General features: G+C 46.6%; 1 protein-coding gene across 1 annotated transcript in view; it reads right to left on the bottom strand.

Annotated features, from left to right (window-relative positions):
- LOC138457973 (IgGFc-binding protein-like) overlaps window positions 1–18351 on the bottom strand; it is a 344303-nt gene that overhangs the window by 37246 nt on the left and 288706 nt on the right. Inside the window, exons 84-90 of the mRNA XM_069607205.1 lie at window positions 14512–14753; window positions 13467–13631; window positions 11463–11590; window positions 9815–10083; window positions 6048–6256; window positions 3142–3283; window positions 1782–2029 (exon numbers count right to left, since the gene is read on the bottom strand). Coding sequence (XP_069463306.1) covers window positions 1782–2029; window positions 3142–3283; window positions 6048–6256; window positions 9815–10083; window positions 11463–11590; window positions 13467–13631; window positions 14512–14753 — 1403 coding nt within the window. The remainder of the gene's footprint in view (window positions 1–1781; window positions 2030–3141; window positions 3284–6047; window positions 6257–9814; window positions 10084–11462; window positions 11591–13466; window positions 13632–14511; window positions 14754–18351) is intronic.

The raw sequence follows: 18351 nt of genomic DNA, 5'->3' as shown, positions 1-18351 counted from the left end.
ATGTACAACCTTATCGGCTTCCTGCCTATCATTCTGGCCAGTCCTACCCAGTCGCCTGGGCAGAGAACACCTCTAACTTACAGTGCGCCGCTGGACTCTTTCCAGGGCCCACCTCTTTTCTCCCTTAATCCCAGTTAGTTCCTTACTATCATTTCATCCTTTGGCATGAATTGATGTTTCTATGTTGTTGATTTTCCCCTCTTTTCTGTCTTTCTCTTCTTTCACTAACCAGTTAACTCCTCCATCTCTAATTGTCTTCATGCAATCAAAAAACTGAAAGCTTTCACGCTCCCTTTTTCTTAACACATCCAGGACTGACATTCGATTCTTCCCTGCGCCTTCTCCTTATTAAACCCCCTGCCTCTTGGCTATCCTTTCCCCTACCTGGCGGGGCCCTACATGTTCCTTAAAGTATTGTGGAGCTTGACAAAGACTTAAAGTTTAAACTATACATGTGCTCTGTAATATGCCATCACAGAGGGCTAAAAATAGATGGTGCAGCCTGGTGACATTTTGGAGTTTTTGTTAAAGGGAGAACACCTCATGTGCGGTTCTTCATGAAACACCTCTTTAAAAATGTCTTTACTGACTTTAAAAACATACTGCATTGAAACAACCCGACTATTCTTGGAGTTAGCTCGTGCTTTTTGTAATGTACGTTAAGCACACACAGGTGTATGGGTCTTTGTAGCTCATGTGGGGAAGGGGCAGATGAAGGCCACCTATTTTGTATATAGCCGAACAAGCCGACACACACACACACACACACACACACACACACACACACACACACACACACACACACACACACACACACACACACACACACACACACACACACACACACACACACACACACACACACACACACACACACACACACACACACACACACACACACACACACACACACACACACACACACACACACACACACACACACACACACACACACACACACACACACACACACACACACACACACACACACACACACACACACACACACACACACACACACACACACACACACACACACACACACACACACACACTCTCTCTCTCTCTCTCTCTCTCTCTCTCTCTCTCTCTCTCTCTCTCTCTCTCTCTCTCTCTCTCTAACCAACACCCCCTACCACTTTTGAGGATTTGGTTTACATACGATGACCAAAGGCTACAACTCAGTAACCCAGAGTGTTTATTGTCATTATAAATCACAGTCCCTGCCCCTAATTGAGGTGGGAAGAAACTGAGTGTATCGCATAAGGGTGAATGAAAGAAAAACAGTGAGTACACTGCTCTATGGCCTGAGACCCTCAGCCCTAGGGCTGTCCCTCACTGATGTCTGTGTGTGTATGTTTGTGTGTGTTTGAAGGGGGGTTTGGTATTGTCACCCTGGCTCCTCAAGGCTAGGACTCTAACCCTGTGTTTCCACTGGGTCTCCTGACTCCTTGACCTTCCCTCACTGACATTATTGGAAAGTATAGTGATGGAACTTCAACCTGGACGCTCAGGGTTTCTTTCAATGACCTCATCCTCTTACGTTTGGGGGCGACGGAGGGGGCTCAGGTGGACTCCAGAAGTCTCTGACTGCCAGCACCGCGTCCTAGGTGCATGTCGGCCTTTTGATTTCACTCCTCCAAAACCCATTGCTCTTGTGTATTGGGCAGTGAACTCCAAAAACAATGACTGCACCCCTACCAGTCACATGACATTTCATAACCCGCACCCTAATGCGTTGAACCTGTGACCACCACTGGGGTCAGGAGGGAAACACTCACCACCAGCTTCCGGTCTTGACGCAATTCTACGTTGAAACCGAGCACCTCGACGTGGAGATCACGCAGCAAGGAGACCCGGCTGTTCAGCAAGGGGTACTTGTTCCTGCCTTCGATGTTCAGTGGCGACAGCGTGCCGGGCTGCTCGACGGTCTTCACCAGGGTGTAGGTATACTTGCCCTGGTAGTGGTGGACGAAGTTGTCGAAGGTGCGGTAATGGGGGTCTCCAGAAATGATGCACTTGTCGAATCCTGCGGAAGAGGCGACAGGAGAGCGTCACTTACATTTTGGTGGAAGCCATAAACTTGGTTGCCTAAATATGGAAAAGTCATTCCACTTTTTGATCAAGTAAAGAAAGATGTTGAAGGTTGTAACGGGTACATGTGGAAATTTTCAGTGCCTCATTCAGAGGTACAAAGAAGTGAGGGGTCACATAAAGAGACTAGAACTGTAATCCAGCCTACCGAGGACTTTCAGACGGGGTTGGTAGCCATGTCAAATTTATCTGCATTCAAATTCCTTCTTCTTGTATTTAAATGCAGGCATCAGGATAGCCCTTTGGGCCTGGCTCACTCTGTCTCCCAACACTCGTCCCCTCACACACTGCATTGGCAAGCTCTCTTCAGCCTAACCATCTCCCGCCATCCATTGCTGACTCCTGGTTTTGGCCATTGACCCCCTCCCCCTGGCTTCTCATCACTGGACCTCCCTGGGACCCGAAGTTAATCACATTCCAACAGTGGTTGGCTTCAAGATTGACTTTAAGCCCCCCCCCATTCATCACAGGTGGGAACCCCAGGGTTTTAGCGTGCTATCATTCCAACCCTCCAATCATACCAACCACCTTCTCCCCTGGATTGCATCTCTGTAAACATTCATATTTCCGAAGAGGGGTTTAATGTTTTCCCTGTGCTTTCCCCACTTACTGTCCTGCTCCAGCCTCAGATCTATGAAATACTAGATCAGGGCTTTGCAAACCCAGGTGTTTGGTACTAGAATTCCCATCATACCGAGCCGGCATAGTCAATGCTGAGGGATCATAGGAGTTGTAGTCAAAACCTCTAGCGAGCCGAAGGTTGTAGAACCCTGTACTAGATCATGACTTCATGAAGGTTTGTCAAGCACCGAGCAATGGGACTCTTCCAGTCTTCAATATGCCCTTCGCCCAGTGCTTATAAGTAAGACATTATCACATATAGGACAGGGTGCCCCCATGCTTAAGGCGTGTCGTATCTAGCTTGGAAGGTGTCCCCCACCTTTGGGAGCCCTGCAGACCACATAACAAGGTGCCAGCAACAGCTGTGTGACTTACTGATTTCACCTACATGTACTTGCATAACATGCCCCATCCACGCATACTCACGCTCTGGTTTACACATGCGGATCCCGTAGGGGTTCACGGAACATCCAGAGTAAGGTGGGCACTGGAACGGGTTGCAGTAGCGCCCATCTGCCCGGCAGGTACAGCTCGCAGTGCAGTTCACAGTCAGCCAGCTCTCGCCCACCTGTAAAGCCAGCGAGGATAAGGTTACATGTAGAGTCCGCTACACTGGCTTCGATGCTTGTCCAGTGGAACCCATTAGAAGACACATTAGCACAACATGTATTGTTTTGACTTCGTTCATTGAACAGATCATTCAGAAATTACCTTTAGCAAAGCAGTGACACAGCTGGCACAGTAACGTTTATTTTATTATTTTCAATTAGTTTCAGATAACATATTTATTTGTTTATTTATATAACGCACCTAACCCAAAGGTATCTGGGTGCAAATGTTGTTTTTGATGTTGAACATTTCAATAATGCACTTTATGGGTCACCATCTCTAGGCATTGCTTTGCCCATGACTCTTTCTGGGTTCCGGCTTTCAAATTCAACCTTTAAACCCTGGTCCCAAATAGGGGTGATTTTGGGTGTTTTGTCAAGCATCTATGATTTCCTTCTAACTTTAAGTCCCAGGGCATTTGCTTTCAAAACCTGGGTCCTTATGTGCTCAATTGGCACAATTCCTAAAAATCTGCTGAAACCCTGGGACATTAAGATGATACAGTAGGAATAAGCCGTTCCCTGTAGTGGTATCTCTCCCCTTCCCTCCATACTCATGGGACAACCGAGCCTTTAGCCTCGGGCAATCCCAGGAGCAAGGGGCAAAAGGGCCAGGATGCAGTTTACCTGTATAGTAGAGAAACCACACCAAGAGTAAAAGCCTGCTGGGGCCGCCGTGTTCCATCTTCCAAATCATGTACTCGGGAGGATAGCTCAGCAGCTACGTGCTCGCCTTGGAAGCAAGACGACACTGAGCAACACAGGTTCGATCCCCGGGTCCGTGCTTAGAAACCTCTGGGTATTAAGTGTGTTATAAATAACCTATCATATCATACAGTTTTTGAGTTGAATGTCTCTGAACTGTGAGTTCTTAAAGAAGAGGTCATGAGAAAAGCAAGCTGAGCAGGGGCAAGAAGAGGAGGCCTCAACTGTGCAGATCTAAAGGTTCACCCTGTCCTCAGGTAGTGATTCATCCATCGACACAGAGATAACAAATTGCCACTTGGGCATAAAACGTATTTCCTAATGTTGCGATCTTTAAAGATTCAATATGCTTCAGGTTCCCCTTTGCAGATTCTGGTAAATGGTTTGGAAACTCTGTGAATAGTAAAACTTTAAGCGGGACGAGAGGTATCAAAGGAAGGCAAGCAAAATCCCTGTTGCATGTGCAGCGGGTTAAACACTCACATGGAAGGCTTCATGCCACTCTTTCAGATACCCTCTAATTGCACTAAAAAAACCGATTCCTCTGATAATGCTAGCAAATTGATTGCCAAATTGTCACAACAGGGATATCCCCTATATCTTCTTAAAAAAACAATCATAAGAGTGTGGTTTACGGACAAAGGGCCTCAACAGGAGTAGAGCGGTAGCCCTTATATGCAGTTGTAACGCATTACATGGAACGTGAGTGCACGGGACGGGAGTGTCCATGAAGTATGGACACACTGTTGCTTTCTAATTTATGCATTGACTTTTGATGCCAGAGTCATAGATTTCTTGCACCCTTAACACATCCTAAATTGTTCCTAACCTAGGATTTAGCTTCATAGACTGTGAAAGTATTAATTTGAAAAACCTTACATTTGGTGTGCTTAACCACTACTCTATCTTGTCTAGGCCGTGACAGTGAGTAATGAAAGGTGATACGATTGAAGCACATCATTGGGCTTAATGCAATCCGGCTCGTCTGGGGTATCACACCTAATCCAAAAGGTCTCTCAGAATTAGCTCATTGGAATAGCTAAGGGATTTGGAGCCAAGAAAAAGCTCATAGATTTACAAGAGCCAATGCGGCATGGAGGACGATAGCAAAGAACTAGCCGGTGGGAGCCGTTGGGTGAGATTGAAAGAGCACAAGCAAACACTTGAGATATCTCATCCCAGTTCAGAGAATGAAAATTGAATAATGCCAAAGATGACTTGGCAATAATGGCCATCACTCACTTTCTGGTGTTCCGGGTTAAGCCGTTTAATTTGAAAGTCGGAGTGATAGCTTAGATTGAACTCAGAGAAGATATTTAACAGTGACCGAATGTAGATATTGAACAACAGGGTGAAAAGATAGGACCCTTGGGGAACCCCACAAGGAACAGAGTCAGAGAGATAAGTTCGAATTTTACTTGTGGGGTGCAATCGGTTATAGAAAAGAGGCCAACCATTTCAGAGATTGCCGGGAACAAGCAGGTGGAAACGTGCAGCAGAAGCGGTAGTGAACCAGGTTTCGGTTATAAAAATCAGATCTAAGTTTGCAGACAGAATCAGATCTTGAAGTGCCGTTGCATTTTCTACTGCTGGTCTAGCGTTAATCAATGCGGCACGAAGAGGAAGATTAAGATCATGTGAGAGAATAGCGTGTGAGGGGTGTGGGGTTTCGTTTGTCCAGGGTCTCTAATTTTGTAAAGCGGCCAAAGATTAAAACCACATCTGTTATTTAGAGCTGGAAGAGTTTCCCTGGTGTACTGAGACGTGGCTTCTAACTAAGGTAGATCGGCGCGTAAAGGCACAGCGCGACTCAAGAACAAGGTCGGGATATATGTCTTGTTTTGTTCTCTCTGAACCTTGCCAGAGGATCATGGTCAATCACTTGTTACCAGAGAAAGATTCAGCGCATGGTGGACTTGCTACAAAGGAAGGCATGAACATAAAAGACAATCCTGGCATGGCACCAATGCCCATCAGGTACCAAGGTCAGGATCCTGGGCCCCTGCTGCCCATCCTTACATTGTGATAGTTGTTGGGACCATCCAGGCAGCCGCAGTCCTTCATTTCCACACATTGGTCGTCGCTCAGCACAAAGCCACGGTTGCACTCGCAGCCCTCCACGCAGGAGTTTGGCCGATCGCAGCTGGCAGAGGCATACAGGTTGGTGCACGTGGCCGGGCAAGGAGGTGCGCAGTCTGAGTAGTGGCTGTTGGGCGGGCATGGCAGGGCTGCGGGGAAGAAGAGGCGGAGCAGTGAAGGCCTTGGCAAGGAGAAGCCCTTCGTAAATATCAGTCCCAAACCAGGAAAAAGGAGGTACACATGTCCCACAAATAAATGCATTCCTGTTCCGGGGACCCTTAAAATCTCTCCTCCACTTCCAATTAGGTTTGTAGAACTATGTCTAAAACTAAAACTGGATTGCCTATCCCCACCTAGCAGGATGCTAGCCCCAGGGTAGGCTTTTAAATGTTTCGTATTTGGATGCAGCCTGTAGTTCATGCTCCCCATTGCATGACATTACATATTTCGGTATCTAGTCAATTCATCTAAAACCATTCCATCCAATACCATTCCACTGAAATGTTTCCTTCTAAAACATTTCCATCTAATGCATAAAAAAGTGTTAATTTTTGTTCAGGTGTATTTTAAAGGGTAACAAATGGGTGTTTGGGGGGCTAACCCCCCATCCCAAAAAAGAAAAGAAAATGCATTAGATTGACATTTTTTAGATGGAAAAATGTCGATGGAATGGCATTAGATGCAATGTTTTTAAATGAAATTACCATAAACCCATATTTCACTGGTACGGCCCAACCCCACTACTTCGCCAGGTATCTCCTAGACCCATCTGACCCACAACAAGAATCACCACTTACCCACATTGGCATTGGTTGTAACTCTACCTGGGCACAAGCTGCTACCAATGGTGCTTGTCATTCTCACAACTTGCTGCCGCCCCTACCCCCCCATCCCACATCTGGGACAATGTAACATCAGACACGGTGCAACAAACCCCCCTGAATGTTCCTGCAACAACCATGATTTACAGTGGTGCTCAGAGCTGCTGCATCAGTCCTAGAAATCAAGGGAGATTTGTACCACTTCTCTCCATGCTGCTGCATCAGGCCTCATCTACAGGGAGCCTGCAACTGCCGCATCAGTCATGGAAATCAATGGACATTTCCTACACTTCTCTCCATGCTGCTGCACCAGCTCTCACCCACAGGGAGCCAGCAGCTGCTGCATCAGTTACGGAAATCAAGGGAGATTTCTAACGCTTCTCTCTATGCTGCTGCATCAGGCCTCATCTACAGGGAGCCTGCAACTGCCGCATCAGTCATGGAAATCAATGGAGATTTGTATCGCTTCTCTCCACGCTGCTGCTCCAGGCTTCCCCTACAGGGATCCTGGAGCTGCTGCATCAGCCATGGAAATCAAGGGAGATTTGTAACACTGCTCTCCATGCTGCTGCATCAGCCCTCACCTACAGGGAGCCAGAAGCTGCTGCATCAATCATGGAAATCAAGGGAGATTTCCTACACTTCTCTCCATGCTGCTGCAACAGCTCTCACCCACAGGGAGCCAGCAGCTGCTGCATCAGTCACGGAAATCAAGGGAGATTTCTAACGCTTCTCTCCATGCTGCTGCATCAGGCCTCATCTACAGGGAGCCTGCAACTGCTGCATCAGTCATGGAAATCAATGGAGATTTGTATCACTTCTCTCCACGCTGCTGCACCAGGCTTCCCCTACAGGGATCCTGGAGCTGCTGCATCAGCCATGGAAATCAAGGGAGATTTGTAACAATGCTCTCCATGCTGCTGCATCAGCCCTCACCTACAGGGAGCCAGAAGCTGCTGCATCAATCATGGAAATCAATAGAGATTTGTATCACTTCTCTCCACGCTGCTGTGCCAGGCTTCCCCTACAGGGATCCAGGAGCTGCTGCATCAGCCATGGAAATCAAGGGAGATTTGTAACACTGATCTCCATGCTGCTGCATCAGCCCTCACCTACAGAGAGCCAGCAGCTGCTGCATCAGTAATGAAAATTAAGGGAGATTTGTAACACTGCTCTCCATGCTGCTGCACCAGCTCTCACCCACAGGGAGCCAGCAGCTGCTGCATCAGCTATGGAAATCAAGGGAGATTGGTAACACATCTCTCCATGCATGCTGCTGCATCAGCCCTCACCTACAGGGAGGCAGCAGCTGCTGCATCAGTCATGGAAATCAATGGAGATTTGTATTACTTCTCTCCACGCTGCTGCGCCAGGCTTCCCCTACAGGGATCCTGGAGCTGCTGCATCAGCCATGGAAACCAAGGGAGATTTGTAACACTGCTCTCCATGCTGCTGCATCAGCGCTCAACTACAGGGAGCCAGAAGCTGCTGCATCAATCATGGAAATCAAGGGAGATTTCCTACACTTCTCTCCATGCTGCTGCCCCAGCTCTCACCCACAGGGAGCCAGCAGCTGCTGCATCAGTCACGGAAATCAAGGGAGATTTCTAACGCTTCTCTCCATGCTGCTGCATCAGGCCTCATCTACAGGGAGCCTGCAACTGCCGCATCAGTCATGGAAATCAATGGAGATTTGTATCACTTCTCTCCACGCTGCTGCGCCAGGCTTCCCCTACAGGGATCCAGGAGCTGCTGCATCAGCCATGGAAATCAAGGGAGATTTGTAACACTGCTCTCCATGCTGCTGCATCAGCCCTCACCTACAGAGAGCCAGCAGCTGCTGCATCAGTAATGAAAATTAAGGGAGATTTGTAACACTGCTCTCCATGCTGCTGCATCAGCCCTCACCTACAGGGAGCCATAAGCTGCTGCATCAATCATGGAAATCAAGGGAGATTTGAGAATACTTCTCTCCATGCTGCTGCACCAGCTCTCACCCACAGGTAGCCAGCAGCTGCTGCATCAGCTATGGAAATCAAGGGAGATTGGTAAAACATCTCTCCATGCATGCTGCTGAATCCGCCCTCGCCTACAGGGAGGCAGCAGCTGCTGCATCAGTAATGGAAATCAAGAGAAATTGGTAACACATCTCTCCATGCTACTGCATCAGCCCTCACCTACAGGGAGCCATAAGCTGCTGCATCAATCATGGAAATCAAGGGAGATTTGAGAATACTTCTCTCCATGCTGCTGCACCAGCTCTCACCCACAGGGAGCCAGCAGCTGCTGCATCAGCTATGGAAATCAAGGGAGATTGGTAACACATCTCTCCATGCTGCTGCTGCATCAGCCCTCACCTACAGGGAGCCGGCAGCTGCTGCGTGATCAATGGTAAAAAAAGCTAGATATGTAACCATCCTCTACAATGCCAGCAGTTTAGAGTAAAGGGTCAATTAAGAGTGCAGTGTACACTCAATAAATTAGTAAACATAAACAATGATGTGTCTAACCCCTACACTGAAGGTACTGATTCAAGAATAGTACGGGCGGTTCTTTCCTTTTCACTTCATGCCTCCTCTGTGACTATTGGGCTTAGCTTTCTAACATTTCAGTGCTTCCTAAGGACCGCTAGGGCTGAGGCAGGCAAACTCACACTATACCGAGTTAACTGGCTCTAGGGAAACTTGTCTGTGAAGACGCTTCATTCGTTTCCTGTGCGCTAGGCTACGTCTACTGACCCCTTTCCAATGCCAATGTGGGTGCTGTTAAAAACCCTACCTTCTACACTCCCTGAACAATAGGGACTGTATACACAACCCTGCCTTCTGCCCTGTTACTAAATGGACCGGGACCAGGCAGATTTGGGAACCTAGTCATGCCACTTACGGCAGAAAGTGCTGTTTCTCCACTGGATCTCCACCCCTTGGCTCCGGCAGGCCTCCACGTAGGACTGGACGTTGTCACAGAGGGTGGATATCATGCCCTGGTACTCGCACATGTCATAGACGCAGTTCTGTATGAAGGAACCTGGGTCTATCGTCTTGTGGCACGGCTGGTAGTTGGCTGATAGCATCTCACTGCACAGACCCTTCATGCGCGCCATCTCCTCCTCTGTGCAGGATGGCCCCAGATCCTCTCTTGTGTCAGGCTGGCAGCTGATGGGCAATAAGCAAGCAGAAGAGAGTTATGCTGGAGGCATATAAACCATATAGTGTAATCAGGATTATACAATTACTGCGCCCGTTTACTGCGAACCCTGAAAGTGAAAAGGGATCAAACTAAAGAAAAGTCAGCATTTTCAGGAGTCGCCATAAACAGGGCACAGTAATCACATAGAGCTGTGTAATCTAGTCATATATGTCTTCTCATTCTACCCCTTAGCTTTGAAAACCCCTTACATGTGGTTTCTTAAACATCTGCATGCCTTAATCCTTCAAAGTGTCATCCATTTTAAGAGTATTTCCTCAGATGTTGAGCAAGCTGAACAATAGTGCGTACAACGACATTGCCAGTTTGCCCGAAACAGTCTGCAAATACTTCTCTGATCAGCATTGACTCAAACCATACTTATTAGCATACAAGTTACTAACCTGTAACAGTAGTTTTTCAGCTTGTGATCTGCTATACCTGCTGTTTGAAAGCGATACGATCCCTGCTATGTCACAGTTTTATAATCTTTCTTCAAACTGCTGTTTGACAAGGGACGCCATTTTGAATGGCCCAGGTGTGCATGAAACAGAACACCCATTACGCCTGCTACTCTTCCTTCTTTGTATCTCTGCTTGGATCTTCTCTCTTGAGTTATCGATCGTTGGAGGTAATGATAAAAGGGCCCCGTTTATACCCACCGGGTTCCATTTACTTTGTAGACTGTGATCTGACAGCAAGATGAAGGAAGACGGGAAGCTGAATCAATGGGCGATTCACAAAGCTGCCTCTAAAGGCTGTTCATGCATTCTGTGCTTGTGCATGCCTGCCAACTGCATACGCATGCTGATTCATGAAGAATCGCAAGCAAACAGTGAGCTGTTTGCATCTGTCACAACATATGGCTACCATAGTGCTGACAGCCGAATGTGTTTGGAAAATAGTGAGGGAAGAGAAATGCTTCTTTTTTTTTAAGTTTGAAGAAAAGGGAAACTAGTCCCTCTGGATTTGCCTTACTTATGAAACGTTGGAATGAGAGCAAGTTGAGACCTGAATCATCACGCTCGATATGTAGCTTTGTCCCCCATTTGCATGGCCTGTTCAATGTCATTTATTCTGTTCCTCCCAAATTGTGGAAACAAGGGGTAACTGGAGGTCCATGCACTGCCTGGACAATTAATTGCACATTCATGCTAATACACACACTAATGCACACAAATCCACGCACACAAATACACACACACACCGTATACCCTTTTGTGAGCACTTGCAAACTGCCCCTTATTGTGAGTGCAAATGCATTTACACTAGCAAAAAACAAGTGATTCACGGAACATGCCCCCATCTCCATACCTAACCCAACAAAAGACTTAAAAACATGCCTTACCCAGGGTCACTGTCTCCATCTGCCTTCCAGCTGTTGCCAAACTGGGTGACGTTAGTGGCTTGCTGTCCGCTGGGCATCATCAGCTCATCTGAACTGTTGGCGTTATAGTTTCCGCACATTCCACAGACCTGGTAGTCAGAAGGAATGACCCAAAAGGCAGGTTAGAGGTGGCTCAGGGGGGAGCTGAAAGGAATGGTGCAAGATTTGAAGGATCTGTCTCATAAGGAGACGTGAAGGAGCTCAACTCTCAATAACATAGAGGGGAGGAAAGAGACTTAAATCCCTGAGGGCTACAGACACCATACAGGATAGCCCATATTCCAGAGGCTCTCCATCACGTGGTCATGAGATAAGACTTGTCAGAGGAAGCTCAGGAGTAACGCAATGAAGTTGATCTTCACAGAAAGCCTGGCATATGTATCAAGCCCACTAAATCCTCAATATGGACCTTCGTCCCTTTGCCTAATAATTATTGTTATTAGAATTCAATGGCTGCTTTGCTGTGGTCATCAGGTGGAGATGAAAATCTAGAAGACACCTTATGAAATCTTGCATCAAACCCATGGTTGCATTCTTGCACAGTCCTAGTGGGAAAAATCAGAAGGTTCCTCCTGGATCAGACTGACCTTCACTCACTGCCCTGGCGAAGCTGATCTCTCAATAGATGTTCCTGCCATGCCTTGTGCATCAACAGCTCAGATCCTACAAGTGGCCATTCGTGTCTAGGTCCTTATATTCAACCAACTGCTGGGCACAGCAGCTTCTCGACCAATGCCCTTCTAAGGTCCTGGTAGCTTCTCGTGGAACCTTCATTAACTGGAAGGAATACTTTGGTGTACTGTGTTAAACTATTTATCGCTAGCTCAGGAGTGTCTCTATGCCACTATGCTCCTATTGCAAGTAATAGGCTGAGATTTCAGGTGCAGTCTACAAAAATGCCCCCTGGTACATATTGTGGCAGAATGGTAAATAGAGCATCCTACAGCCAATCACATATCAGGTAGAGGAACCAATTGGAGGTCTGCACAAATTTGAAATCCCCACTGTTGGGCACCTATGTTTATCTCCACAAAGTGGTTATGTTATGTTAATTTATACCACGCACTGCCCATTTGCATGGTCTCCAGGCGCTCGGTTCAGAGTACATTTGTCTGGCAGCAACCCCCATGTAATTCTGCTTCAACCACATTCTCCAGCAATACTGCATTCATGCATGTGTGCGGCAGTGAGAACCACTATCCAACCAAATTAAGAGTTGCCCTAAATTAAGGCAGCTTTCACAGGAGATGGGGCTGGGCTGAACCCCCTTGCCTTGCTTTGTGATCTCATTTCTGCCCAGTTCTTCAGCCGAGTGCCCAGCAGACATAACATTACTGAGCAGGAGGTTGGGCTGCTCAGTCAAACAAAGAAATGTTGGACCATATATTTGGAGCAATTTATTTTCAGTTATCAAATATAGTTTCAAAATGTCTCAAAATGTCTCACATGTCTCACATGAGCTCAACCTTGTCCCCAGTATGTTACTTCTACATGCATTCTAACGTTTCCAGATGCACTCCATTTTTATTGACATCATAAAAAGGGACAGAGTGGTTCTTTCCAGTGGCAGGATTCTTTACACACGCTTCTCGTCCATCTCATTACATTGTACCTTTCTGGTCCAGGCCTTCTTTCCTCCCTCTTTGCGTCCACCTATTAGCACCTAGCCTTTATGTCGTGGGGATCCTTACCAGCGGCACTCATTTACACCTCATGACTCTCTTGACCGGGAGTCCCATGCCTTTCCCATTTCCACCCACCTCCTTGCACATGGGTCACCTTACCAGCGAGGTCACTTTTCCTGCCCATCCATCTCCATGCTCAGGACTGTCTTTACCCAGGGGTCTCATACCTGCCACTGCTGAGCTACCTCTTTCGGGCCATTAACTCTTGATCAAGTGGTCCCTCCCTTCCCATTCCTGCCCGCATCTGGCCCTTCGCCCTCTTGAAGATTGATTACACTACCTTCCCATAATAGGATCCAGGGATCTGAATCTCAAGATGGTGATTTCCATCAAACTTGACCACCAGTCCGAAGTTTGTTTCCACCACTGTGTAGATTCCGCTGGCAGCAATGGAGACCCCCGGGATCTGGTCATTGGCTGGGATCCTCACTCTTTCATCGTTAATCTGGGTAGAGGCAGAGAAAACGTGTTTATAGGTGCAGCCCCGTTGGAAGCCAAGACAAGAAGGTGAAAAAACTAAGGAGAGCGGGGACAGTTGGGAAAGGGGAGGAGTAGATGAACGTGTCCTACAGAGAGGAGTCAAAAATGGTTAGAGAAGATGAACCTTATAATGGCTGAGGACAGAGAGGCAGACAGAGAACACGCAAGGGGAGCAGGAACTGGTCAGGTGAGGATGGGAGAGAGGGGACAGAACTATTGGTGAAGAGAGAGTGGGCAGATAGGAAAGGATAGTCTCGGGAGGATAACTCAGGGCCAACGTGCTTGTCTTCGAAACAAGACGACACAGAGCAACACAGGTTCAATCCCCAGGTCCGCGCTTAGAAACCTCTGGGTATTAAGCGCGTTATAAATAACCTATCATATCATATCAAAGAGCCAGGATGGCTGAGATGAGAGCCGGCAGATAGGGAAATACATGGACAGCAGTGGAGGAGGAGAGAAAAAAGAGGCAGAGAGGGGAAATGCAGGGCGAGCAGGACATTCTAAGTGGGGAAAGAGAAAAGACAGAAGCGAAAGAAGAGAGATGTTGAAGACAACAGGAAATACATGAACTACTAAAATCAAAGCAGCACAGACTGTATCAGAACAAAGAGCCCCAGAGAAAGAGATCTCCAGTTGACCAATATAAGGTGTGGTGTGAGTAGCTCTAGTTCTAGTTTCCCATTGTATGTTGGGACTTTCAATTCAGTTCAAGTACCAGAATGCAAAACGTGTGAGATTCAAAACTAGAAATAGATGGGCTAGCAGCACCGAACAAAGTATATGTTGGGAGAGAGAAGTAAATCCTGCACACACTGCTCCGAAAGCTTGATCCCAGCACTCACCAGCACCCTCTTACTCTTCATCAGTGTAATCCGGCTGCCGTAGACATCGATGTGGGCCAAGCGTAGGTAGGAGAGCAGGGGCTCGCCGCGCTCCTCGTTCTTGGCCACGATAGTGAATGGGGTCACCTGGTCAGGCTTGCAGACCTCCACAAGGGTGTAGGTGCAGGTGCCCATGAACGTGTGCATGAAGCTGTCGAAGGTGAAGTAGTGCGGGTCACCGGCCACATGGCACGCTGCCACACCTGTGCAGAAACACACAACGAGAGGGCGTGAGGTCAACACGCAACATTCAGTGCAGAAATAAGAGCGGAGAAGACAGAGAAGCAATAATCAGAGGAGATGCCTTCTGAATATTGAAATGCCCGTCTGCTCATCTACATTTGCAGACTCAACTGTTTTCCATACAGTTGGATTACATGTTCCAAAACTAATTTGAAATCATAGTTACCCATTCAGAATTCCAGATCTAAATTTCAAATTTTGAGCTTCAATTCAGTTTCATATATCAGGTAAGTAGCTCTGCACATACAATAGAGAAGGCCATATGCAGGTGCAATTCAATTTGGAATTGAATAGTTCAAGCTCCAATTCTGTATATCAATCAGTAATGTTCAGATGCAGCTAGTATCTTCCATGGCAGGGGGCCACTTCGCAGTGTTGCCCATTAGCTTTGGAGCCTCAAAGTTATCAGCCATCACTCAGCGGAAAAGTGGCTGGAAGCAAGATATGGCTGTCATTTTCCTGGGATGCATTAATCTCATTCTTCCTATTAAAACTCGTCCTAAATTTACTGCCCTCTCTAATTTCCTTAGCCCTCACCTTTAATATTCGAACATGCGCCTTCGTGGGAAAAGCTACTGGGTCGGAAAAGTGCCTGTGCATTAATTTTCATTAAAAAGGATTTCACATATAAAAGCCACCAAGTTAAGAATTTCCCTAATAGAAAATTGGGTTAAAAGCGCTTTGGGATTGGACCAGATTCGAAGCCGGTGTAGAAGGGGTGCCAAACGCCATTCATCCGCAGTAAAAACTAGCCCCCTACTCTTCATGAACTGCAAAATTTGCAGCAGCATTTGGTAGAGCTAATAGGGACCTGAGTAATTTATTTTCGGCACCTGCAAACCTGAAACATTTTCAAAGCCCCACAATGCCGAAACATAATTTGTTGCCACTAGACACTAAGGGACTGATTCATGGAAGTTTTGCGCTGAAAAACAGGGATTTGGGCACCATTCTGGCTGCAAATCCCCATTTGTTAAACAGGGATTTGCGGGCAGAATGGCGCACAAATCTCAGTTTTTCAGCGCAAATAATTCCATGAATCAGCCCCTAGGTGCTATAAACGCTAACAATCAAATCTAGCGGTTTACCCATACACATACCCATGAAGCAGAAGATGCCACCCAGCCTTTGACTGAATCGAGTTTTCTGACTCATGGTATGGGCGGTGCCCGACAAAGACTTTGAAAACAGCACTCCCAAATAATGAAAGTCTGTCACCCTTGGTATTACCACCGCTGGCATAGCATATTTCCCATCTTCACTCCTTATTCACATGCCATGACTGCAGAATTAACTATGACACGCATTTTGTGTATGGTATAATTAACTGTGGAACTGTTGAAGTGCCCGTGGAGTGCGAGCAATCAAAACAGTATCGTCCACATATGCCAGGACTGGGATTCCGTGATTACCAATACTTGGGTGGTCAGCCTTTGTATCCAACAAAGCCTTCTCCAAACCATTAATATAAAGTGTAAACAGCACAGGTGCCAATACACAACCTTGGCGTACACCCCTAGTGCTGGGTACATTGGCCTTGCTCACTAAATTGGATGCATGCTCTGTTATTACTATGGATTGCCTCCAACAAGGCAATTAGACCCCCCCCAGACAATTCAAGGACCTGAGTACCCCCCACAACCTTGGCCTTAAGACCTTGTCAAAGGCTGTACTCAGGTCCATGCAGGCCACGTATATGGGTTCTGCATAAACAAATTCCCAGTATGGAAGTGGCATTTTGTATTCTACTTTAGTATCTTTCATTTTAATTCATTCTTTCAACTTTCAATCTGTAGTTTGTAACACATTCAGTATACATTGTTTTACATGACTTGCATCAGAAAAACTTGTTTAAGCATCACACTTTTATATTTATATTCCAATCCCCCTATATCAACTTAGAATGTATTCCACCAATTGATCATTTTGTATTCCATTTAGGGTTTTCTGATATCAATTCAAAATTGATAGACCAATTTACAATTCTTTCTGTCAATTCATATTTTGAAATTTCCATTCTGACATGTACAATTCATCTAGAATGCTTAATTCCCAATTGGAATGTAATAATTTGATTAGTGCTAGATACCCAAGCATTTCATCTTTACCTCAACACCATCACACCTTCCCAATTTGTTAGTTCTGTGCCTTACTATGGTAAATTAGAGTGACTTTAGGAAACGCCAGGGTCTTCTTAGGTGGCACCCGTTTAACCTAATCTTCCTTATTACAGTTTGGAAGTGGCCCCTTTTCTTCACCTCCTTACCCATTCCTTTTTTCCACATGCCCTTCCCTTCTCCCTCTGGAAGAATGAGCGGCGTATGGAAGTACCATATAAGTAAAATTAACAGATGCATAAAGATGTTTTTCTCGGCTTGGTTACATTTCCAATTGATGTTGCTAATGGTGAGAGGCTTTTTTAACAAATTAAAACTGATATAAAACATACGCACGCGCTCCAGCGGCTGAAGAGAGGTTACTGGATTATTACGCACTTTCCGTAGAGAACGAAACGATTGGAAAGACCGGTTTTAGTAGTCTACTAGTAATATGCCTGAATGACAACAGGCCACATTCCATTTTGGAGATGGGAGTCTCGTCCTGTTTTTTCTTTGGTCTCTAGGGTCATTGTAACGTTGCCATTGTGGGAAGAATGACAGTAAAGGTGCTGGTAATTCCGGCACTGCCACTTTGCCGGTGGTGGCACTGATTTACCACCAGAACTGAGCTGTAGTTAAATCAGGTGCCCATCGGCAAAAAAAAAATTATGCAATTGGTAAGTGTGGCAAGCCCCTCCATGGAGACTGGGAATTACCGGGATATCCGACACCAGTAACGGTAGGGCAGTTTCCCAGTATCCCACCGGAATTAATGGCGGCATATCGAAAAACTTGTAATGAGGCCCCTACGACTTGAAACCCTGTATTTTCCCATTATAAATCCAGTCCTAGAAGTTGCAAAATAAAAAAAAATAAAAAAGGAATGGACTTTCATGCCCCAAATGGAAGGGGGCACCTATGATTTAACATTGTTATCTACTTGTTGGTTTTAAGTGCACATTAATAAAATTGTATTTATAGTGCAATGAGTTAATGTTGTCGCACCAGCGTTGCAGTGCAGGATTTGCTGTATGGGGCGAGACGTCGAGAGGGGGCGCATGCCATTGTTTCATACCGAGCGCCATATTGTCTAGAATCTCCCCTGCCGTTGGGCGCTCAGATCGCTCAAGATGGCAGGAGCAGATGATGAGCGATACCTGCCTGGCCTCGGGTTTAGCCCGGAGACTCTGGGTTTTTACTCTCTTCTCCGGATCCCCAGGGAAGAGCATGGAGTCGGCAGGTTTTCTGGCTGTTCAGGACACCACTATGAGCTGCATCACAGCGACATTGCCATCGCTGCGCTTACAGTAAACATGAACATACAACGCAGTCTAGGGCTGTGGCCAGACCGCCTCCAGCAGTGCCCGTGCGAAGGCGGGAACAGTCCGGGTCTGGGGATTCTTCTCTATACAGCCCCATTTAGAGCTCTTTGTTACCGGTTGATGCGCTTTGCCTTAAC

The sequence above is a fragment of the Ambystoma mexicanum genome, chromosome 1p (genome assembly GCF_040938575.1).
Source record: "Ambystoma mexicanum isolate Mex_15411 chromosome 1p, UKY_AmexF1_1, whole genome shotgun sequence".
NCBI classification, from domain to species: domain Eukaryota; kingdom Metazoa; phylum Chordata; class Amphibia; order Caudata; family Ambystomatidae; genus Ambystoma; species Ambystoma mexicanum.
The sequence above is the reverse complement of the archived record's forward strand: the minus strand, read 5'-3'. Positions and strand labels throughout refer to the sequence as shown.